Consider the following 25,610-nt stretch of genomic DNA (forward strand, 5'->3'; position numbering starts at 1 on the left):
CTTATTACAAGTCAATTTCTTAAATTATTTATCACCTCACCCCCCAAATTAAAGAAGAAAAAAACACATACTCTTCAAACATGACCAAGGTTTGGCTCAAGTTATAATCTCATTATCTCAACATTATAACACTCAGTTCAACCAATTTCAGTAGGTCTTTACAATTATGATTAAGTTCATATAAAATCCTAAACCCAAAAGTTAGAACTCTAGCATAAAAAAACAAATGAGAGCTCTTCTATTGGCACCCCAACTTTTGCTTATTCTCAATCATTCACTTATTTTCTTTCTTTCAATTAGGGTGCAATAAGTAAAAGTTGGGGTGCCAATAGCAGCTCTCTAAGAAAAATGCATGTCATTAAATTCATTCCAATCCACAGACTTATTGATATGAAGTTGGCTCCATCAATGCTAAAGTAACCTCAACAGAAGCTTTATAATTTATAAGGTTTTTTGTTTGTTGTTATTAATTTCAATTTTTGAGTTATTTTAATTAGGGCTGTCAACAGATGCTTATTGGTTTGGATACAACAATATCTGGATCCGAATCCGAGTCCGAATTCAAATCCGACGGATGTTCTAAAACTCTATCCGAATTTGAATCCGATTATCTTATCGGATATCGGATAATATCCAATTAAATTCGGATTATATATATATATATATATATATATGGGTCACGTTCCTAAGACTCATATTGAGACTCACATTGCGACACACCGTTTTGTCTTATATGGGCAAAAATGTTTGGAATGAGCTCATTTTTTGTGAGGATGATCTCTGTGATGAGGGGATCATCCTGGCAAAAAATCATCTCATTCCAAAACTTCTAACCCCATCAAAATTGATTTACAAAAATTGGACGGTCTATAATTTTTCAACAAAAATTGGACGGTCTAGAAGTTTCATAATGAGCTGATTTTTGACAAGGATGATCTCCTCACCATAGAGATCATCCTCACAAAAAATCAGCCCATTCCAAATATTTTTGCCCATATAAGACAAAACGGTGTGTCGCAATGTGAGTCCCAATATGAGTCTTAGGAACGCTGTTCTATATATATATATATATATAGGGAGGCGTTCGGAGCCATCTGTTTTAACAGTTGTTTTAACAAAAGAAGCTCCATCGTTGGATTTTGAGGCGTTGGACGGTCGAGATTGAATTAAATAGTATATACGTTTAACTTATAAATTTATAGACTTTTTACAGCGCCATCCCTCATTTGTGAGCTTATTAGTGCCACCTCCCTGGTACAATTACAACTTGAGAGTGAAAAAGAACAGAGAGTTCGTTCTCGTCTGTACTCTCTAACAGCTGAAACCCTCAAACCTCTCTCTCTCTCTCTCTCTCTCTCTCTCTCTCTCTCTCGCTCGCTCGCTCCGCTGAAACCCTCGATCCATTTGAAGAAAAACATTGGTAGGGGAGGTTTAATAAGAAATATTACATTCTCAAATGTGTACATGGAAAATACTCGGAAAGGAATACGGATTGCTGGGGATGTTGGAGACCACCCGGATGACAAATTTGATCCGAATGCTCTACCTGTCGTTAAGGGTGTTATAATTCGAAATGTGTGGGGTGAGAAGGTTCAGCAACCGGGCTCGATACAAGGGCTGAAGAACTCACCTTTTACGGGGATTTGTCTCTCCAATATTAAGCTTCACGGTGTGGCTGGACCGGTAACATCTTCTCCATGGAAGTGTTCTGATGTTAGTGGTACTGCTCTTGAAATGAACCCATGGCCATGCTCAGAATTGACAAGCTCTAATGGGTCTGGTTCTTGTTCTGTTTCTTTTAAGGTTTGTTGTGTATTCTTTTGAACCATGTTCATGGTGTGATAAAGAGTCTGAAATTATCTTTAATTTTTATTTTTTAATTATTAATTATTACGTCAGAGAGAGAGAGAGAGAGAGAGGTAGGTTTGAGGGTTTCAGCTGTTAAGAGAACAGACGAGAACTCTCTGTTCTTTTTCACTCTTAGGTTGTAATTGTACCAGGGAGGTGGCACTAATAAGCCCAAAAATGAGGGATGGCGCTGTAAAAAGTCCATAAATTTATAAGTTAAACGTATATGCTATTTAATTCAATCTCGACCGTCCAACGCCTCAAAATCCAACGATGGAGCTTCTTTTGTTAAAACAACTGTTAAAACAGATGGCTCCGAACGCCTCCCATATATATATATATATATATGGGAAATGTTCAGCACCCTAAGTTTTACCACACACTTTAACAAACGTTTTTTGTCCTACATGGGTTAGAAGTTTTGGAATTGGCTGATTTTTGGTGAGGATGATCTCTATGATTAGAAGATCTTCCTCCCCAAAAATCAGCCCATTCCAAAATGTTTAGCCCCATGTTTACACGTTGAAAAATTGTGGACCGTCCATTTTTTGTAAACCATTTTTGATGGGGTTAGAAGTTTTGGAATGAGCTGATTTTTGGTGAGGATGATCTCCTCACCATAGAGATCATCCTCACCAAAAATCAGCCCATTCCAAAACTTCTAACCTATGTAAGACAAAACACGTTTGTTAAAGTGTGTGGTAAAACTTAGGGTGCTGAACGGGACCCTATATATATATATATATATATATATATGGGTCCCGTTCGCCACCCTTAGTTTTACCACACACTTTAACAAACGCGTTTTGTCTTACATGGATTAGAAGTTTCGGAATGAGCTGATTTTTGGTGAGGATGATCTCTATGGTGAGGAGATCATCCTCACCAAAAATCAGCTCATTCCAAAACTTCTAACCCCATCAAAATTGATTTACAAAAAATGGACGGTCCACGATTTTTCAACGTGTAAACATGGGGCTAAACATTTCGGAATGGGCTGATTTTTGGGGAGGATGATCTTCTAATCATAGAGATCATCCTCACCAAAAATTAGCTCATTCCAAAACTTCTAACCCATGTAGGACAAAAAACGTTTGTTAAAGTGTGTGGTAAAACTTAGGGTGCTGAACATTTCCCTATATATATATATATATATATATATATATATATATATATATATATATATATATATATATGTATATATAATCCGAATTTGAATCTACGGATGTTCTAAAAATCTATCTGAATTCGAATCCGATTATCTTATCGGATATCGAATAATATCCAATTAAATTCGAATAATTTATATATATATATATATATATATATATATATATTATATATATATATATATATATATATATAAACATAATTTTTCCTTATCCAACTAATTTTTTATTTAAAAAATTATTATTATATATTATATTATTTATATAATAAATTAATCAAATAAAATAATATATAACATATATTATTTCGAATCGGATATTACCGGATTCGAAATGTTAATATCCGAATCCGTATTGAATATATAAAATTATCTGAATTCGAATCCAATATTCAAAATTTTCAGATAATATCTGATTTTTCGAATTTGAATTCGAATCAGATTCGAATTTTCGACTATCCATTGACACCCCTAATTTTAATCTATTATATATTTTATCTGAGATAATGTTATTAAAAAGTTATAACAGTCCTAAACTAACTCAACCGCAACTATTATATAGTGGTGTTGGTGTGGATATTTAATATATGGATGAGCTCATATTTATTTATTTTCTGTCCCACCACAAGCAACTATATAGTTGCAATTAAGAAACACTTGTATTTGTTGTTTGCGTTCGCCCTTTTCATTTATACTTTCATGTGGATGGCCCACAATCAATCAATCACTTACTTATGATTGCAACTGTTCTCGAGTTGACAAAGAAGCTCTCAGACTCGCTGGACCAAAGAAAGAGACTTGTTGGGATCTCCACTAGCAAAGATAGAGAGGAATTAATAGATTATAGTAAGTGAAGACGGGTTTTGAATTTAGGTCATGACATCTATACTCATAATTTTGATTTTTTTTTAATTCATTGAAAATATATTTATTATTGTCTTTTAGTTTTAAATAAAGAAAGTGTTTAATGGACTAGATCCTTAAACTATGGAACGTACAACATCAAAGTTACACCCAAGAGGTTGGCTTAACGATATGATTAATTACTAGAGTTTGCTTCTCCTGGTTGCATGTTTGAAATTTGGTTATCTCCTAACTTATCCTATTGCATGTTGGAAAACTTCCGTGAGATTAAGACGTGCGACCATATGAAATAGTATATATATGGTGGTGATTAGAGGCCCTGAAGAAAGCCAAATATTTTTTCAATGTATGGGTTAGAAATTTCAGAATGAGTTGATTTTTTTTTCTTCGTAAGGACGATCTCTATGATGAAGGGATCATTCTCACCAAAAACCAGCCTATTCTGAAACTCCTAACCCCTATCAATAGAGATTGTTCTCGCCAAAAATCAGCCCATTCCGAAACTTCTAACCCTATTAAAAGTGATTTACAAAAAACGAATGATCCACAATTACAATTCTTCAACTTGTCAACTAAGGTTAGAAGTTTCATAATGAGTTGATTTTTTGTGAGGATGATCTCTACATCCTCACCGAAAATCAGCTCACTCTGAAATTTTCAACCCCTATTTTGAAAATTGTTTGGCACAAGATTTGACTCTCTTTTAAGGCGTCCGAATATATATATGCCATCAAATATCATGGGAGGAGCTCTTCTCCCCTAAATAGGTGTGCCATTAAGAAGGGTTAGGAGAGTAGTCGAATTTCATGTCAGTGAAGTTGCTTTCTTCCTCTTCTTTTCATCCAATGGTTCTTATCATGACAGTCCATACTTAATAGTTAATTGGCATGTTTAAAAGTAGCCAAATCAATTTACTAGTTAAGTTGAATCATAATTGGACCCATATTTGGTCCCCATCTTGACATTCTTTGCCTTTTGGTCATGCTTGTAGTTGTTTGGCACTTTTTATATGCAATTCATAATTGGGACCATTAATTATAATAATACATAATAAGTAATAACAACTACCATTATTATTGCAGAGGAGGATTAGTTACAAGTCTTTTTTCTCAAGCTGTACCAGTTGTAGCCTAATGTACTACAAAGTATTGAGTCTTTGAAATATGGTTTATTGAAGATAAATCTAAGTGATCAAACAATTTTGATTGGCACGTCACCTATAATATTCACCTTGACCCGTTGGTCCGAAAGGCACGACTTTGTATAGAGTGGAATGGAGGAACAAAATTCATTCAATCAGACCCAAATCTTTAGTATAAGATGATGATGACAGAGATAATTTTGGCCTGGATAGAAGTTGGAAAATCCAATAAACGATTGGTTGATTGGTCATAAGATGTCAAACTGGTTTTGTATCAACATGCTCATATTGGATCGAATTTGGATCTAAGTGTTGAGACCCAATCTAATATTTATTATGGGACCATTTCCATATTGACCTAAACTCTAATGACCCAAATGGATCCGATTGTTATTGGATCAGTTTTCGACTATCTAATAATTCCAAACCCAATTCCTTGACAGTCCTACTTCTCCCATTGGATGGAAATTATACAGAATTTTTTTTTTCTTCTTCATGATCCATTGATGGTATATAAATGGATCCTTCACGTTGTGAATTGCCAATAATGTAATATATGGTGACAAGTTGTAGATTTCATTAATAAAGCAAAAAAGTCCTATGAGGAGAACAGATCTGATAACACGTCTTATAAAATGACCTGAATCCCCTTATTTGATTTTTTTCCTCAAAAGCAATCATCTACAACCTTAGAGATTCTATTTATTTCACCATTCAAACCTCAAAATAAGACATAATTTTTAGGGAACTATAAATCCACGATATTTTTAATGAAAAATCAAGGATTTTCTACAAAGAACTAAGTGAAAGTTGAAAATGATGGATTGAAGATAATGTTGAATCGATTAACGGTTCGGCACTCTCGTCACGTCAGTTGAGTACAAATCAAGTGAAAATTTTCGAGTCAAAAAATCATTAACGTATTAAATATTCACTAAAAAATGGAGGTGTATATCGGGTAATAATTATCCAAAGTTAATCTTGTTTTCTAACAATAAAACTTGAAATCCAAATAAATAAGTCACACAAGAAGAATATATCTATGCAATAACGATGGTTAATCCCAGAAGAACACTACTCTTTTTAACCATGGCTTCTATCTTTATTTTCAGAAATTCGATTTTTTTTTTTTTTCATCCCAACGCACAGTGTTACGGGCTTTGGTCTTAGATTTCCAAGATTTGATATTTTATTAAGTTGAAGGCAAATATGCATAGAACAACACTCCAACTTGTCAACTTATTGCCCAGTGTAGGAAAAAGTGGTAACATGAAAAAGCTTTCCAACTCTGCCCTGTAGTACTGAAGTAGGTAATCAAAACTTCTCTTCAAAGGTCCTCAGTCCAAGCCATGTTAGTTGTCTCACACATAAAAAAGCAAGAAATGGAATATTATCTTGTGTAAAAGTCACCACAACCACAAAACATGGTATTAACTAGGGGCTTGTGATTGTGGGCCCTTCGAAGTGAACTTTCTAGATCAATGGGTTTGCCTCATATTTAAAGCTTAATTATTAGATTTAATTCTATAATGTAGAAGATAAAAGATAAGTTTTATGTAATAGTTACTTATAATACACCAATTTATAAAATTATACCCCTACAAAATTAAGACTTATGAAACACCAATTGTCCCAATCTTCTCCTGAGGTTTCTTAGAAAATCTTAAAATAAAATAACTTTCAGGAGAGGAGAGGGAAAGCGAAAGGAAGAGAGAAATAGATATTAAAGGAGACAAGAAAAGAAGGTCTTAGGAGAAAGCATGGGTGGTGGCCCTCCCTCGAAAGTAAAGAATGGCCATCTACATCATATCTATATAATTTGATTGGAAAGATTGATGTTTTATAAGTAAGAGTAGAATAGGTTTTATAAAAAGTAGAATATGTTCCCTATGTATTTGTGAAGGAAATCAAAGATAGATACGAAATACTTTCTTTTGGCTGAAATAATCCATTCCTCATTTTCAATAAAAGTTGGGAATCCAATATGGAGGTGCTTAACAAACAAGCAAAACATTTTGAATTTTTTTAAATAAAACTTCAATAAACAAAGCAACCAAGTGCACCCATTAGTTAGCAGGAGTGGATCCTCTGTAGTGCGGCTTCCCTGTAGTTCAATATAGTGCCTTTTAATTAGTAGAGATTGAAATCTTGAAAACAAAATCAAACAACTCTACATTTTATGGATCATGGTGTAGATCAGATTTGAAAACAATAGAATTCTTTGAGTTTGATGAACGCTTTGAAGATGGACGGTCCAAGACCTCCAATTTTTTAACGAAACAAATTTTGTGGCTATGTGATGTGGCTATCCTTCAATCATCCAATATATGTTATTTTTATTAAATATGACAGTATACTTTCTCTATTGAAGAAGTAAGTAAACACTACCCAATGAAAACTGAATTATTTACAGTGATGTATACGAAAAAACAGAAAAAAAAAATGTATCAGACTGAGACTAGAGTTTGATTCTAAGTCTTTAAGACAATATTTGCCCTACACACGGTCTTTGGCGATTGTCTCCCAGGATATAACGATCTCCTTCTTGTGATAGTAGTATTTCAACCCACAAGAACAATGAAACAACTATGATTTGCACACTCAGTAATGACTTGAAATTTTTAATGCACATCTCGAAGAAAAAATTATAGATTTTGACGTTGATTTAAAAGTATGGATCCTTAATTTCAAATATTTGAGGTAAACTAACTTCACTAATAGATTCAAAAGGATATAAAAACATACTTTAACCTGTAATCATGTTTTAATCAAGAGTCGGACGAAAACGTTATCGAATCATCGAGTTTCGTGTCAACTTTTACCCAATAGGTAAAAATTTAATTGAAAGACATAATTTGAGCAAGTCAATTTCACTATTAGATTTGTGTCGAAAAATCACCCAAAATAAAACATAAGAATGTCCAAATCAACATTCGGAAAGAATAATTTTTGAAATGACACTTACGTCCCCACTTAAGTATAAATATCAGAAACCTAAAGAAAAATATGATATTTCTTATTTCTCTAAAAAGAAAAAAACTCAACCCTATTTTTTTCCAATCTTTGCAACTCAGATCTATATCAAACGAGAACGATCCAAGTCTTACCGCAAGAAAGAAAGTCGCTCACTTCGTCAAGGATTACATGTGAACATAAATAAATTTGATTTTCGTTGCAAGAAAATTCTATGATCAACCGAAGGCGATTTTTAACTTCGATCAACCGTCGAAAATAACCCGATATAAGATGTCTTCCCTTCTACACTCTAGTTATACAAAAAATTTCATAGAAAATAATCTTGATTGATGATATTATCCTTATATTTTTCTCTTATCGATAAATTGACGAAGTTCACGTATGTCCGATTTGATTTAAGCGTAGTTTTAGGTTTCTATTGATTAGATTTCGTTTCATTGAAATATTGATGATGTTTTAAGTGGTTAGAACTTCAATTATTCATTAGTTTTTAGTGATTTAGCAAACAAACAAAAAATTTTTAACTCCCACAACGAAATAACAAAATCGCGAACAAATCCGTAATTTTCAGCTTGTTGCTGGTTCCATTAACCCAAAGTAATGTACCCACTGATTTTTGTAAATTTTTATCAAAAAATATTTTTAAAATTTTCTTTTACTTTATGAAGGTGTACACATAGGAAAGTCACTTTCATTTCATTAAAAACATTTAAGTGGATGTATCGTCAAAAATCAGCTGTACGTATATACGTAGATTTCGTAACTTCGACCTCGGATTTCATCCGTTTTGGGGTCAAACCGTCTTTCGCCGTAGAAGGGAGAAGAGATGAGCACATCGAGATCTTCGAAACCCGATTTCAAAAATCAGCCGCTTCGAAGTTCGGTCTATCTCGATTTTCGTGCTGATATCTTCGATTTTCGCGCACATGCTTTGATCATTTCGTCTAGAGATTGTAAGGAACTTTCAATTTCTATTAGTAATCGTAGATTGTGAAAATTGCATTTAGGATTTTATTGAAAAAATTTCGATGTATTTCCAAAATATAGAATTCTTTTGTTATTTAAAAATTCATGCCAGAAATTGCATGTTTGATATGTTTAATTATATTTTTAACAAATTATACGTGGGTAGGTTATTTTAACAGGTTATTTTCATCAATTGGGTCTTGTGCACTGCTCGGACCCTGTTTTGATAAAAAAAAATTATATTTTTTTAAATATTATTGATAAAAATAAATTCTTCAGTTGGAAAATGTGATTTAATATTCAATGAACTCATATTGAGTTGATGAATATCAGAAAATGTATATTTTATTGAAGAGATTGAAAACTGTAAAAATCGAAAAAAGAGAAAAAGGTATGAAACGATAAAATGTCAGAGTCACACTCGAGGGGTGATGTCTGCATTTTACGTTGTTCTGTTGTGTATAGGTTGGTGAATAGATATCCAGGGATAATATTGTTGGTTGCATGTTTATTTAAATTTCTATTAGCGCGAGGCGCTGTTTACGTTTTCATTATGTTATTTATTTTAGGCGGGGTGGCCACACTTGCATGGTAGGAAACTAAATATCCATTCCCAACTTTGTATTGTTAATTTCTCTTTTATTTTCAAATGAAAATGACATATATATGTAGCTATTTTGTGAGCTGTTAAAGAGTTTGTGAATGCCTGAAGGGATAGTGCGTCATATCATCCGGAGTGGTGTACTATCCTGGGATGTACGGTAAGGACCTCCAAGCTCATACGTGGTATGGGACGCGTATGAGAGTGGAGTCACAACTGGAATCCGGGTTATTCATCTTTATCTTTACCAGTGAACTTGTTATGTAAAGGTGGTCGTATACGAATGATTTGTATATTTGGGAATCACAAACACGCCTGATAGGCATAGACGAAGATGATTAGTTAGTGATCGCTAACAATCTATAGTAGTCGAACGTTCTGACACATTGAAAAGAGACCCATTGCTTACGGTCACGTCAAACGGCCAGCCTGAGCCAGATAAATGGTCAACCAAGCGTGGTAAACAGCGACCAGCCACAAAATCAGGAACTAAAAGCCAGAGAAGAATTGTAACATCATGTCCCGACAGGGATCGATCTAGTCGTGAATCCCAACTCTCTAATTCCAATACTCCACCATTGTGTATTATGTATCTGTTGCTTATTTTGATATATAAAATAAAATCCATGTTTACTGTTTCTATTTGATCAATTAGATTTGTATAAGAAGATAATGTTATAGTGAGTAATGATGATTGATGTAATGTGAGTTTTAAAATGGTTAGTTGCTCATCCCTGGCTATATGTACTAGTTAATCGTAGTTTTTTCTGTAAAATTTTACATATTTTTAAATGATTCAGTATGTTTATTCGTTCATGTTAGGAGAGGTTATTGGCAGAATTTGTTGGTTTCTTTACTGGGTAACCATTGTTACTCACCCTTTCCTTCTCTATTTTTTTTAGTTTCAGATTTGAAGCTTGGCGAGACAAGTATAGAGCACAAGTGAGAATCATCTTGTGGGTCAGATAGACAGTCAGAGTTCGTCATTTGGTGAGTTTTGGGATTACACCCTTCTAGTGGTGTTAGTTTGTCTAGGTAGTAATATAGATTTTGTTCTGAGTGATAGAAATTTTGTTAGAGTGAGGAATTCCTGTATAATCATGTATATAAACTTCTTCTTCTGCACTCTGATTTTTATACGTTATTAGATATATATAGGCTTCCACTAGTATTATATTTTGAATGTATATATACATGAATGTATGTCGTTTATCAGGTGCAGGTTGAACGCCTTGGAATGCTAACATAAACAGAGGAGATCATGCCGAAATTTCGAGGTGCCATCTAATACCTCGAGATCTGACATGGGGATTTGTGTTAGTGTTCGGCGGGGCGCTACAGTTTATGTTAGCATTCCAAGGCGTTCAACCTGCACCTAATAGATGACATACATTATCATATATATACATACAACACAAATCCCGTATATATATATATTTTTTCAAGATATTTTTCTTCAGGATAAATAAGGAAAAGATTAACGACTTAGTATCCTTGTCATGTCGGCCAAGTATAAATTGAGTGAAAATTTTCTAATCAAAAAATTATTAATCTTTCATAAAATGTACTTCATCACAAAAACAAAAGAAATGAATACTAAAATCAGATTCCTATTGACCATAAGTTTTTTGTTTAGATCTATTAATTAAAAATCTTGATTTTCTTTTATTAGTGAAGCAAACTTGCTTCATGACGTTATTTCCTAAGTTTGATTATATTTTCTTATAAATTAAAATTAGTTCAAAGTAGATTATAAGGTACATGATTCTTTGAATGCCTCTTCAACTTGCAACTTGGTGGTTATTTCAATAATCATTATCAAAAAATTATCCCAAAGCTTTGATTTTTATTATATGAATCTTATTCTTTCATTTAATTTGAGTAGAATTTAGTTCGATGAAAATGTTATTTTTCAATGGGATAATAAATATTTTCACCTTTTTGGACGTTATTACATTCGGTTCTTCTCATATTTAAAATCTTATTCAGTTAGTAAAAAAAATGTTTTTCATTTTTTAATATTAAAATAATTAATCTCGGAGGCTCTCTACTTGCAGGCCTCACTTTTTATTTTAACATTTATTTCTAAAGAATGTGTTGGATTCAATTTGTTTTCCTTTAAAATAAGAGTTGTGATGAATGCACGTGATTTTGAATACTCGGCTGATGTGTTAAGGGCAAAGAACCATAGATTTGTTTTTGGGATACACATAAAAAAAAATCTACGGTTCTATGTGCTTGTTGTTAGTGGGTATCTAAAACCGCGTTCATTCGTCATTATTATTCTTAAAATAAAGAGGCATCAGACTATACGTTCCAATCGAGGAGGGCTAGAGTGGGCTAACCTTGACTTCTGACGAAAAGCACCGAAAACCCATGTGAACTGTCAAAAGGACCCATAAAAAGAGAGAAGATATTTTTAATTTTTTATGTAATTTGAACTTACCCCTCAATATGCTCTAGTATTTCATATTTTAAACTAATGAGAAAAACAATAAATAAATAAAAATGACCATATAATTTTTTATTTTTTATTTATTTATAACAAAAATCAATTTTGTATGAAAAATAAAAATAAAGGATTGCCAAATAAATTAAAGTTTTTACCTAAAAATTGAAGAGTTTGAAGGTAAAGAGTTTTTGGCAAGTGTATGAAGATGAGGATGGTTTCTATTTATTAGTTTCACATATGAGTCCATGGTCAAGGGAGTATTATGTTATCAGTCTGAAAATATAAGGGTCTATCTCAAATATTCACTAAAATTTAGTGACAAGGAAATCCTCATTCATCATAACAACTAAGACTTTCAAACTAGACGACAAAACACTGATATTCTTGAGCGCGACAAACACCACTTGACTCAGGGCCCACAAATGAGCTATATTTAAAGCCCATGACCATATGTGTGGACAAAAACTCTGCTCTCTCCCAATTCCAACACCTTCCCCTCTCTCTCTCTCTCTCTCTCTATATATTTATCTCACGTGACCCATCTTAGCTACCGATATTTATGTCACGTGACCTATCTTGGCTAGTGGCTACCTTCACATGCACACCACAACAAAATTCCCCTCTTTTCCTCTAAAAATATAAAATAGACACACAAATCTCTCCCTCTCTCTTTCCTTTCCTTTTTCTCTGCAACTCTCTTTCCTAAACCTTTTTTTTTTTTTTCTTCTCTAATGGCTTTTCTTTGTATCTCTTTAACTTATAATGTTGTTAGGTTATGTTTAATGGTTCAATATTTGATTTTGTTTCAAGCCCATATGGCTTCATCAGCTCTATTATTAAGCTTAAGGAAACACCATTACGACCACCAACATAGAAGACCATTCATCCTAGCAAATCAAACAAGTTGTAACTTATTCATGGGTAATTGGGTACGCGATGATACATACCCAATGTACCAATCTTCGAATTGTCCCATTATCGATCCCCAATTCAATTGCCAAATGTTCGGTCGACCCGACACTGATTACCAAAGATATCGATGGAGACCTGTTAATTGTGAGCTTCCAAGGTTTGATGGGCTTGATTTTCTATTAAGAATGAGAGGGAAATCTATAATGTTTGTCGGTGATTCACTCGGTAGGAATCAATGGGAGTCATTGATTTGCTTGATTTTAGCTTCTGTGCCTCGATCCGAGGTTCAAATCATTAGAGGAGTTCCTCTATCAATTTTTAAGTTCTTGGTAATTCATTTAAGTTCAAATTCTTTCTTTTTTGGCCCAATTCATAGATTTAATTTGTATGAATCGCTATTGGTTTAATCCATTTTTTTTAAATCGACATTAATCATGTATGTATTATACTTGTAGGATTACGGTGTATCGGTGTCGTTCTACAAAGCTCCGTATCTGGTTGACATTGATACGGTACAAGGGAGGCGAATTCTACGATTAGATGATATTTCAAGTAATGGGTATGCTTGGAGAGGGGTTGATGTGTTGTCGTTTAATTCGGGACATTGGTGGATACACACAGGAGGGCTTCAGGGGTTGGTTTTCTTCTTCTTCTTAATCTTATAAACTATGCTTTAAAGGAATAATTTTATTCTGATTTTTGGGGTTTAAAATTAAATTTGTGTATATAGGTGGGATTACATGGAATCAGGAGGATCGTTTTATCAAGATATGGATCGTTTGGTTGCTTTTGAGAGAGGGTTGAGAACATGGGCTAGGTGGGTTGATTCAAACATTGATAGAACAAGAACAAGGGTTTTCTTCCAAGCTATCTCTCCCACACATTACAAGTAATCTCTCTCTCTCTCTTCCTCTTTTGGTTAGGGTCTGTTTGATTAGAGGGAATTCTTTTTCAAGGTAATAACAACTTTTAGGGTAAGAAAATTGTCATGGAAAACCACCAAGAAAATAAATTCCACTATTTGATTACACCTAGGAAAATATCAAAAAGAAAACTCTTGTTTAGCAAAATTTTAAAACTTGTAGAATCAACTACAAATTCAAATTCAAATTCGGTCAAGTCAGCTTTAAAATGCACCTGATAAATCCAAAAATCAACTATTTTTTCGACAATATATGGTATTTTAATAGAGAACAAAAGTTAAATACATTACTAATTTTAAAATACTAAAAATTATTTTGTAAAATTGTTAATTAACTCTGTGCACATCCTAGTATAGTTTTAAAACTTGTTTTGTCATCTCGTCCATGAACGAGATCGAGTCGTCTCGTCAAATAATGAATGTCTTCGACCTTATTTGAGAAATACATCAGGTTTGAGATGACTTGTTTATCTGTCTCATTAGTGGATGATACCAAGACAAATTGAATGAGTCGTCGGGATCTCGCATGAGATTTAAAACTATGTTTCATGGTTTGGGGTAGGAATAACACCAAGAAGAGAATCATTTTCACAAGGGTGTGTGATGAGAACCCATTTTCCCTCCAAAGGTAGAAAAGCACTTTTGGACAAAAAATTTAAACTCTATTAAAAAGTAGCTTTTTTTTACAAGGGAATTCATTTTCCCGCCATTTTTAATGCAATATCAAACAGATCCTTACACATTTCTTTTCTTCATTTTAGAAAGAAAGAAGGAGAAATATCTACTGAAACACCAATATACAATTTTTCCGCACACCTATAATCTTAGCCAAGTACTTTAGCAATGACTTCATGATTGGGGACATCCAATTGGTTTGATATTAGGATCATGGCCCACTGAATGTTTTAAATTGGTAATCTAACGATCAGATTGATTGGAAAATGTGACATTATGTTTGATCATTTAGGAGTCACGCATGTTAATAACTTGCAATCGTTTGTACGTTAGAATTGGGGGAGGAATGAAACAGTCATGCAGTTTCTGTCGGTGAAATTCAAGTGGTGGTACTGGAGAGCAAAGAGTAAAGGGTAGACTGATGGGGGCAGAACAAAATTAAGACCAGATTCACCGAATCTCCAACACGTGAATATGATGGACACGTGGCAGACATTAGGGATTTGGAAGAAATCTTCAATTTGGGGGATGGACATAGGAAAGTAATCTGATCGAGCGGTCTAGTATTATGTCATTCATTTAGATTTTGGGGTTGAAAAATTAAGAGGTGTTTTACCAAAATGGCCTGAATATTTTGCAAAATTTACTGAAAGAATCATAAGAGTAGAAACAATAAAATTTAAAGAGTTTTTATTGAGAAATGAGTAGAAAAGTAAAATCAATAAAGTTAGAAGAGTATTATTGAAAAAAAAATGAAAAAAATAAAATAAAAAAAGAGTTCAAGAGGTATTATTGGAAAGAGTGTTGATACTATGATGGAGTTTTGGTGGACGGACTCAACACGTTAACGAGGAAGCATATAATTTATTAAAAAAAAAAAAAAATTTCTCTCTTGCTTGTTCTCTACCTACATTTATTTTTTTAGATTTCAAATCTTAAAAAGATCGTTGAGCCCACATTGATTATCACATTCAGAATCCAACAACGTAGACATCTAGATTTCATGAAAATATTCATATTAAAAAATAGCAAAATTAAAAATAATTGTTTTTCAAACTTGATAATCCAAGGTGTTTAAAATAGATGACTATCGAGCACCCACATTTAAAAATAAAATTCAACAATGAAAATTAATTATTTTTTATTTTATTTTTAAAATTCATATAATTTTATCTTCTACAACTCCATTTCATTGAATCATGATTTTGATTGTCACAAGGTAATCATATCCAAAAGTTTATTTTCTTCATTATGGGTAGAAGAGAGAAATTATCTTTTTTTTATTTTTTATTTTTTTAATAAGTTATGTGCTTCTACATCAAGGTTCGTCAAGTTTGTCAAATTATCGACACTATTGAAAAGTGGACAATAAAGTTGAAAGGGTATTCTTAGATAGGGAAGAGAGAAAAAGGAGTAGTTGTGAAATATTCCTTGAAATGCGTTAGAAATTTATAATATTGAGGGAAGACAACCTTTGTATTTTATTATATAAATTTACTTAGTAGTCACTTGAAAAAAATGATTGAAGAAAAAACATACAATTATGATAGTATAATTGAGACATCCAACAAACAATAAGGATTTATACGTAATAGATAATTTCAGCAAAACTAAGCAAGTTTTAATAATTTCTTTAAAATATTGAAACATGATTGGTTCAATGTTTGAAATACCATATACTTTCAAACTGATGACAAACCTTTTGATTCAAGAACAATAAAAATAACCTAAAATCTCTCATAATTTGTAACAAATATTAGTTCATGTTTAGTTTATGTAAATTTGGTGTAATTGTAATACTTCCATGCTACAGTTCCAACGAATGGAAAGCTGCTCCCGTGACAAAGAGCTGTTATGGTGAGACAGTCCCACTTACAGGTGGGCCCTACCCTGGGGCCTACCCAGATCAAATGAGGGTAGTTCAAGCTGTGTTGAACGACATGATCACCCCGACGTATCTGCTTGACATAACGGCACTCTCCGAACTCAGGAAGGATGGGCACCCGTCGATCTACAGTGGTGATCTGAACCCGGGGCAGAGAGCGAATCCTGATCAATCATCAGATTGTAGCCATTGGTGTCTACCGGGACTACCCGATACATGGAATCAATTATTCTACATTGCAATGTTCTATTAAGTAGGTTTCAACAATTATGCTAAGTTTTGTGTTTTACATTCTCAATTGTACCCTTAGAAGAAGGTGCCAATTGCACCCTCTCTTGCAAGTTGTAAGTAATCTATTCAACATAACCTTCCATTAATGCATATGTGGGTGAGAAAAATCTCAACTCTTAGAAACATAACATGCACAATTCTATAACTCAAATCAAGAGGGCTTAAAACTAGGCAACACCCTTTGGATATCAAACAGTCAGGCATGATGCTACTTCTCCATTTACTATTGTTTTTTTTCCTTATTTATTTATTTATTATTATTATTAAAAAAAATAAATTGGGAGTTGTATCCAAACCTCTTAGAGCACTAGACTAATCCTCAAGGCATGTGTAATTCCTCTCCCAACATGCACCAAATAATTTCTTGAATAAATCCCGAAGGATGGCCCTAGAGGGGGGATTCGAATTCAAGACCTACGCTTCTTGAAGTGTGGTCTTGGCCATCTCACCAACCCTTGGGGGTTTGGGGGAGAGGAGCGGGGATGTATTTTTCTTTCTTTAAGACTAAACAACCTGAATGTTGAGACAAAGTAAACCCAAGGCTCCGGATTGGTACTCTTTTGTGTACTAAACTACCAAAAAAACAAAATATTCCTTGTCCAAGCAAGTGCTAGGAGGGGTGTGGAGCCAGGATTTTCGTGTATATGTGTTGAGAAAGGGAGGGGAGTTGGGGTTGAAGAAAAGTTAATTTCTCATTTATCTATGAGCGAAGACCTATGTTAATGAGGCAGTGTCCCCGATTTAAAACATAGGGTATCTCAATATTGACCAGAAGTTAATTCTCATTTATCTAAGAGAGAAGACCTATGTTAAGGAGGCAGTGTCGCCGATTTAAAACATAGGGTATCTCAAAATATTGACCAAAATGCCTGCATGCCGCTATGACCTCCCTCTTATCTAATAGACATTATGCAAAATGACCTTAATACCTTTGCCTTCAAACCTAAAATAAAAAATCCTTTGATTTCTCTTCCCAAAACCAATCTCCTAGATAAAAAAAAATTTACCATTGTTTAAATCTCTAAGATTAATCAAGTATAGCCTTCAAACCTAAAGAACAAGATAGGACTTTTGAAGTTGAAGATAAGATTGTTTTAAAAGGGATTTAGGCAAGGTTCAAAATGATGGATTGAAAATGAAATTAAATATATTAAAATTAACTTTCTATAGAAGTTGAAGATGGGGGTATTTTGTTACCTTTAATTAGTGTAGAAAAGAAGATTAAGGACAATGGGGCATGCTGTCAGTTTGAATACACAGGGTATCTCAAATATTCACCAAAATATGGAGGGGTGTGAAAATCAGCCAAAATATTGGGTAAGAGGCAAGGCAACAAAGTTAACCGGTAAGTCGTCATTTGAAAAAAAGAGGAGCATCTAAAAAATCCACCAAATTTTTTTTGAGAGGCAGGAAGAACAAAGGGACTGTCATCAATTTGAAAAAAGAGGGGTATCAAAAATGTCCACTAAATTTTTGAGTGGGCAGCAAGATCAAAGGGGGCATGTCATTGGTTTGCAAGCACAGGGGTGTCTCATATATTTACCCAAAATTTAAATTTGAAGGGGGTTTAACAAGGCAAAAATATGTATGCACGGGTTTGAAAATATAGGTGGTAACTCAAATAATAACCAAAACATATGGGGGCTCTTATCACCCAAAAATTTGAGAGAGAGGGCTGAGTGCCAGTACTCAGCAGATCTGCAATATAAGTTTCCTGCCCTCATGCCTTCAGTCACGGAGACCTCATTTCCACACGACAACACATGTTTGTTTTTTTTGTTTTTTTTTTTTTTTTTGGGGGGGGGGGGGGTTGGGGGGGACCCACCATCAGATTGATTGTGGACTTGTTGTAACATACTGTATTTTCATTTGCACATTCAATTATTATAATACGGTAAAGAATCCATAAAAAATGTACATGAAATGGATGGTTACAATAATACAATCAAGTTGGACTTCACATAATCAATCCCACCATCCATTGAATGGTAGTAGTTCTCAACTCTTGTACCTATGCCGAGTGAGCATATGTGGAATGGTGCATTGTCATTGGGCTCGATTCACAAGAGGATCCTAGACATTTTCTTTTCTTCTCTTTTTGTTTTAATAGCGGAAATAAGAAAAATGTTAAATAAAAATAAATCCAGAAAACAAAAACATGTTTATAACCAAAGAAAGAGTACCTAGACTTTGCTTCATATGCATTGTTTAGAACGTCAGATCGGATTATTATATCCCAAACTACATCAATTAGTCTCATCGAGTTTGTTGTATTATATGTCAAAATTCTTCTGTGGATCAAATATTTTCTTCTGATGAGTTATTGGTGCCTATGATTCCCTAATAATTTTATTCCATATAAAATTTATATACTTCATGTACAGAATGTACGGGCACTTACCAGAAAAGCATCAGAATGGAAACATCTAGCTTAGTGAACTCCTCAGCAGGAAAAAGAACAGCTATGCCCTCGACCATTTCAATAAATAAAATCTGCTTGAGTAAGATAAAGATTTCAGTTGAAGAAAGTTACCATTTCCATGAATAAAGAATGAAACAAAGAATAAATAATGCATTAAAAAAAATTCCTTCTCGTACAAACCTTAGTGAACAACCTATAAATTCGGAAGGGTGGTTCTTGTCACTAATTCTACTTCTCATGTCTTTGTCTTTTTCTATTTGATGAAGGAGGATGCGCTACCGTACGGTCATGTATGAGTGCAGGCCTAGTCTCATTATTGTCTTGATTTCCCTCTATGGGGACTTGATTACTTCCACGAGTTATGTTCCCATGATGTGGCATTCTAGCAATGCTAATATTAGTACCTACAACTCTTTCCATCAGTATGCCAAGATCATGCACTGCCACACTAAAGCTTTGTGCAGATTTTGCTGCTTCTGCTGCAAGTTTCATTTGGAGACGACATAGATGGTTAAAACGCATGACCTCACACTTCATTTCATTACCTAGAACATGAATGTGATTTTCGGCCATCACACAATTAACACTCGCCTCCATTGTCCATCGTCTCAAGAAGTATTTACATGGAATGGTAGATGTACAAGTTGTTGCAAACACAGCTAACACATGCCTACATAGAATTCCAACAAAGTCGAACACATGGCAACTACAACTTACTGTTGTTTCGATGGCATTGAATGTCACACTACACATCCTCTTCTCTTCTTCATATTTCGCCACCATGTATGTGCTGATTGCTCCATCATCCCCTATTTTTTTGGCAAAGTGACCCGTACTTTCAACCATTTCATCTTGAAATCTTTTAAAAATCCCTCTAGTATAAACAAGCCCCGCCTGTTTTTCCAAAGGCGATTTCGTCTTCAAAACTCGGTTGGTGCTAATTGTCTCAAAGTCCGCTTCTTTTTCCTTATCGAACTGATTTTGTAGAGCTGTATCATACAGATCAATAAATTGTCTTATACTTGTCCTTTCGCTTAGATGCCCATCGAAGAAAGAATTAGTACTCTCTGAGAATCGAGTAGTAGACATGCCCGCAAAAAAATTTCCTTTCATATACGATGGGACCCATTTTTTGCGATCTTCATATAATGCTTGAAGCCATTCATCATTATTTAGAGCATACATATGAAGGAGTGATTCCCATCCCGATTCAAACTCTTCAACCGTGCCAGAGATGCATTCTTCTAAATCCCTTTTGAAGTTCTTATGTTTGCGACATGTATGGCTCAATTTCTCACTAACTTTTCTATGAATTCGCCCCAAGCAAAGTCGATGAAATGTTTTAGGGAAGACTTCCGCTATTGCTGCTTGCATGACTTCATCTTGGTCAGTGATTATTGATACTGGAGGACATCCACACATTGCCTCAAGCCATGTCTTTAAGACCCAAATAAATGATTCCTTGGTTTTGTCAGCAATAAGTGCACAACCAAATAGCACAGACTGTCCTTGATGATTTACTCCTACAAATGATGCAAGTGGTATCCGATACTTATTTGTCAAATATGTTGTGTCAAATGTTACTACATCACCGAATTTCTCATATGCTATCTTTGACCTAGCATCAACCCATAAAACATTATGAATGTGTTCCTCATCATTCATTTCAATTGCATAGAAAAAAGATGAATTTTCACTTTGTTGACGTCTGAAATACTCTAGAGCTGCTCGAGCGTCTCCCTTTAAAAATGCCCTATGTGAAACAGAATCAAGATTATTAACATTGCCTCTCTCTTTGAAGCAAATGTTGTTAACTCCAGTACCTTGTTGTGCCAACATGGACATTTTCTCTGTTGTACATGTTCCAACAACTTGGTGATCATACACACGTCTTTTATCACCATTTGATATGTTTCTACGCGGTCGGAGAAAATTGACACTATTTGGACCCATAAGTGGATGATTATGAGTCCTTTCAAAAGTGACCACAACCCATTTCCCATCCTCATGTTTATGGACCTTCATCATTGCCTTACAACCCACCCTTGTGACTGCTCGTGATTTCCTGACTTCATGTGCATCACCAACTCCAAAACCCTCCTTGACACATACAAAAAGTGCAGCAATAAACTGGCGGTCCTTCAATGAACGGCGAGAGGAATTAGTTCGGGCACTAAAACCCAGCAATTGAGCGTATTTACAATAATGCTCTTTTGCATCATGCAAAGAATCAAATTTCATACCCTTATATGGCTCTAAGTCTTTTGCAGTTACAAAATCTTCCCTTATTGTTGGAATATTTGGTTCAATGTTGTTTCGATCTTCCAAAACAAGTTCTGCGTCTCCTCTCTGTAATGGTTCTGTACAATTAACTTCTGTTCGGTCATCATCAACTACAGGAGGTTCCGTAATCCCTTCAGTGTCCCCTTCATAATCAACATTTGACATTGGTAACAATTCTGTACCCTTGGATTTTGTACAATTAACGTCTGTTTGGTCATTCTCACCTACAGTCGTGCTGTCCATGAGCCTTTCTACTCTGTTCAAGACCTATGTTTGACATCTCCCTCTTAAACAATCAAAAGTTTCCAACCCGACAAGGATTGAGCATGTAACTGATAAAGAAACAAGCAAAAAATGGAACGCGTGAGAGAGTAATATAAGTATTCAACTACAATATACTCGAGATATGAAATTTCTTTATAATTTTAGACAACAGTCTAGAGCAAGGGAAACAGCATGTTTGTTATCTTAATCACTGCATTGTAAATATAAATTTTTAGCTCATAACCCATTGCTCAGCCATATGGCATTCTTGCATTAGATTTGTAAGCATAGTCACAAAAATCAACCTGTTTTTTTTTGTTGAAAAAGTCACATTTAAAAGTGTTTTTAGTTCCTCTAGCAAGTACAAGCAATTCCAACCCATGTCTCTAAATTTTTGCTCCAAATTGGCATCTTCTCTAAATTTAGATAAGATGCTCTCCTCTGAATAAATTTGATCTCCAACTGAATCCTTTTCTAACACACTATTCATTCACTTGAAAAAGTTGAAAAGCAAAGGGGACAAAAAAGGTAATTTAAATCATGTTCCATGAAAAGAGGTCAAAAATGAAATTTATGAAAAAAAAGGGGGGATAAAATGGGCATTTAAAAAATGTGAATAGTGATTTAGAGAGGCACTCTAAAATTTCTCAGAATCCCTATATTTGTAGACGTAAACAGTGATTTAGAGGGGGTTTCTCTAAAATAGAGACCGGTTGGAGTGGCTCTAAACTAGGAGATTTAAAAAAAAAATGTTTTTATTTATTTATTTATTTATTTTATATTTTAGACATGAAAAACACTATTTTTAATTTTGGAAAAAAGGTTAGTTTCTTTTTTCTCTTTTTGTCTCAGCCTTTATAAGTTTTAAGAGAGGAGTATATTTTTATTTTTTTATATATATATTTCGTTTTCCCCTCTTTCTTTCTTTTTCTCCAAAGTTTTCCCTTGTCATTTTAAACCCGTACTTCGACTTAGTAACCATGCTTGTAAGAGGGCATTTGATAAAAAAAAGTTTGCAAAGCATATCTGAGTTATAAGAGTAAATATTGTATTATATTATTGATTTCGAGAAAATATTTGGATCAACCCACTGACTAGACATCCTTGTTTGAACTCCGGGTTTTTGTTAACTGATTTTTCAACCGAATCCCAAAGCTATTTTACTCCAGAATCACAGACAACTTCAACCTCATTACCAAACACATACATAAATAAACCTTCTAACTACAATCCATTTGTAGCTTCTCTCTAACATAGTAACCAAGTTCGGATTCCACAATTATTTGGCTCAAGTCAGTTGGGTTTAATTTGAGAAAGGTTCATAAACAATTCGGGGATTATAAAAATGACATTTTAAAGCAATAAAATAGGTGCATTCAAGGTTTAATTAAAACATTGTATCAAAGGAATGTTTCCGTTAATGGGAAAACCGATACAGTATTGGCCAATACAAATACGAAAAAATGAATGTTTTGGGGTCAATGTTTCGTATGAGTCACGGCTGATACGGATATGTATCAACCTATACATTCCGATATTTTAAACGATGGGTGCATTATAGAATTATGGTTTCAAGAGATGGAGAGAGGGCAGAGGCTACGGCTTAATCATTCGATAAAAAAGTATTTTTTTATTCAATGATCCGTGGATTAATTCACCAGGCAACCCCTTATTCGCCAAATTTTACCTAATTTTGGGGAAAATTCGGAGAATTTTGTTACAGAGGTCTCCAATACACACCAAATTTTCAATCAATAAGATTCCAACTAGATAATGTGAATCATGGGAGCTTAAATTTGACCAAAATGAATGTTTAAATCTAAATAAAAGATATTAAAAATTTTAAATTCCCAGACCAATTACCTCAAACTACTCATATCTTCACAAACAAACACAATTTTTCCCAATTTCCATGAATTAGAACTAATTAAAGCGATAATCAGAGACTAAATTATGTTAAAATCACATCAAATTACGCAACAGAAATGCTGTTCGAAGGAATGTTTAACTCATGCGTACCTCTCTCATCCTCTGAATCCAGCGAACTTCAAAGATCCAGACCTAGAGTTAGTGTATTTTTTTTTTCAAGGGTTTTTAAACTTGGGATTCCATCGAGAGAGAGAGTCCGTTGTTTCCTCTTTTTTTTTTTTTGCACACCACGTGGCACAAAATGAGCCTGACAGGTCACTTCTAGCCATTAATGGGCTTGGAATCCAACCATGTAAAATACAGTGTGACCAACCGGGGTTGGGCTTGATGGTAAGACTGGGTGTGCTCCCCAGGTCTTGTCTTCGAATCCCCTTCCCACCACCATGTGTGGCACTTAATGGGTTTGGGTTCGTCCCCTTAAAACTCGTATGGGGTTGGTCATGCGGGGCCCCCAAGGGAGATTAGTCTGTCACGCTTACTTGAGAGTGTTGATGGGATACTCCCTCGGTTACAAAAAAAAAAAAATACAGTGTGGCCCTCTAATGCGGGAAGGCTGGATCATATGTGGATTCTTTACGAGCCGTGATTTTCTTATTAGAAAAATTTCACTCGATCTCCACGCGGCTGAAGTGGCAATGGCACAGAAGCATAGATCTTTTTCTTTGGGATATACAAGGAAAATGATCTAATGGTTCTATTCCCCACATTAGCGAAGTACGGATCGAGTGAAATTATTTAAGAAAGAAAATCATTAGTGATTTTTTTTTTATATAAATAGGGACCCATTTGGCGTCTTATTGTTTAACAAACGCTTTGTAATCGTTGGATATGAAGAGATCAGATGGACAATATTCAATCTCGTACGATTTAACGTTTAACTTATAACTTATCAATTATTATAGCGATGTCCTTATAGTTTTCAATAATTAGTGCTACCTCCTTGTCCCTTTAAAATCGAAACAAAACAAAGAGCGAGTCTCTCGATAGAACTCTCGTCCTCTTACAGTTGAAACCCTCTTTCTCGCTCTCTTATTCTCACTCTTCCTCTCGCTCTCGCTCTCTTTGAACTTAATTGTTGAAACCCTCTCTCTCACTCTCTTATTCTCTCTCGCACTTTCTCCTTATTCCTTGCTGCAACTCCATCTCACGAACACAAATGACTACAACTCTCGGCCTCACTATTTATCAATCTCCCTCGCACAAATGATTGCAACTTTAAAGAGAGTCAAACATTTTTCAAAATAAGGGTTAGAAGTTTTGGAATTAACTGATTTTTTGTGAGGATGATCTTTATAGTGAAGAGATCATCCTCACCAAAAATCAGTTCATTATGAAATTTCTAGTCTTAGTTTACAAGTTGAAGAATCGTTGACTGTCCACTTTTTGTAAATCACTTTTGATAGGGTTAGAAGTTTCGGAATGGACTGATTTTTGGTGAGGATGAATATAGAAAAAATGTTTGGCACAATGTTTAATTCTCTTTAGAGCCTTCAAATGCCACCCTATATATATGTTTGATCATTAAAACAATTGGGTTGAATGAAAATCGTATGAGTAGAAACAAGAACATACACCTTTATATACTCAAATTTAGTACCTAAAGGATCCACAACAGGATGATCGAAGAGACGAAAAACTAGAAGATCCTTGGTTTTAGCCTTTTAAGGTAAGGGCCAAGAAGAAATACTCAACATGATGAATTCCCATTCTGGATATCTAGGAGATAGTAATTAGAATTTCTTTAGCAGGTACCACGTCAGAGCTAAAAGTCTTTGGCATTAATGTGTGCCTCTGAGTTGAAGAATTGAAGAAAGAAAAAATTTCATATTGAGAAATTTAATTGGTATGGTTTACCCACTAGTTTGAAATATTAGAAAAAAAGAATTTAATTGGTTTTGTTTTAAACAACGTTTAAGAGTATTACATATATAATTTAGGTATTATTCATGACAACTAAAAGTTCAAAAATACATAATTTAAAATAATTTTTGAGAAATTCAAAGATTTGCAT

General features: G+C 34.1%; 1 protein-coding gene and 1 pseudogene across 2 annotated transcripts; one reads left to right on the plus strand and one right to left on the minus strand.

The window, feature by feature from the left end:
- The first annotated feature begins 12,643 nt into the window (after positions 1–12,643).
- Positions 12,644–16,829, plus strand: PMR5 (Pmr5/Cas1p GDSL/SGNH-like acyl-esterase family protein (DUF828)). The gene is made up of 4 exons (XM_086422387.1): positions 12,644–13,257; positions 13,384–13,562; positions 13,659–13,817; positions 16,339–16,829. Exons 1-4 carry the CDS (start codon positions 12,748–12,750, stop codon positions 16,661–16,663), a joined length of 1,173 nt encoding a protein of 390 aa, XP_086278513.1. The 5' UTR covers positions 12,644–12,747; the 3' UTR covers positions 16,664–16,829.
- Positions 16,830–18,513: 1,684 nt separating this feature from the next.
- LOC147386309 (protein FAR1-RELATED SEQUENCE 5 pseudogene) lies at positions 18,514–23,847 on the minus strand (annotated as a pseudogene). The gene is made up of 3 exons (XR_015171727.1): positions 23,690–23,847; positions 19,304–21,738; positions 18,514–19,194 (listed from the first exon to the last, which is right to left on the minus strand). The product of XR_015171727.1 is annotated as a protein FAR1-RELATED SEQUENCE 5 pseudogene (transcript).
- Between the last annotated feature and the right edge of the window lie 1,763 nt (positions 23,848–25,610).

Source organism: Akebia trifoliata, chromosome 14 (genome assembly GCF_017979445.1).
Source record: "Akebia trifoliata isolate Shusen 1 chromosome 14, ASM1797944v1, whole genome shotgun sequence".
Classification (NCBI taxonomy): Eukaryota; Viridiplantae; Streptophyta; class Magnoliopsida; order Ranunculales; family Lardizabalaceae; genus Akebia; species Akebia trifoliata.

Bases quoted from the DNA above. Each gene is read 5' to 3' on its own strand.
- PMR5 (XM_086422387.1), top strand. From the start codon at position 12,748: ATGGCTTTTCTTTGTATCTCTTTAACTTATAATGTTGTTAGGTTATGT. The intron at 13,258-13,383 runs GTAATTCATTTA...TTATACTTGTAG, and splicing joins TATCAATTTTTAAGTTCTTG to GATTACGGTGTATCGGTGTC. The intron at 13,563-13,658 runs GTTGGTTTTCTT...TTGTGTATATAG, and splicing joins CACACAGGAGGGCTTCAGGG to GTGGGATTACATGGAATCAG.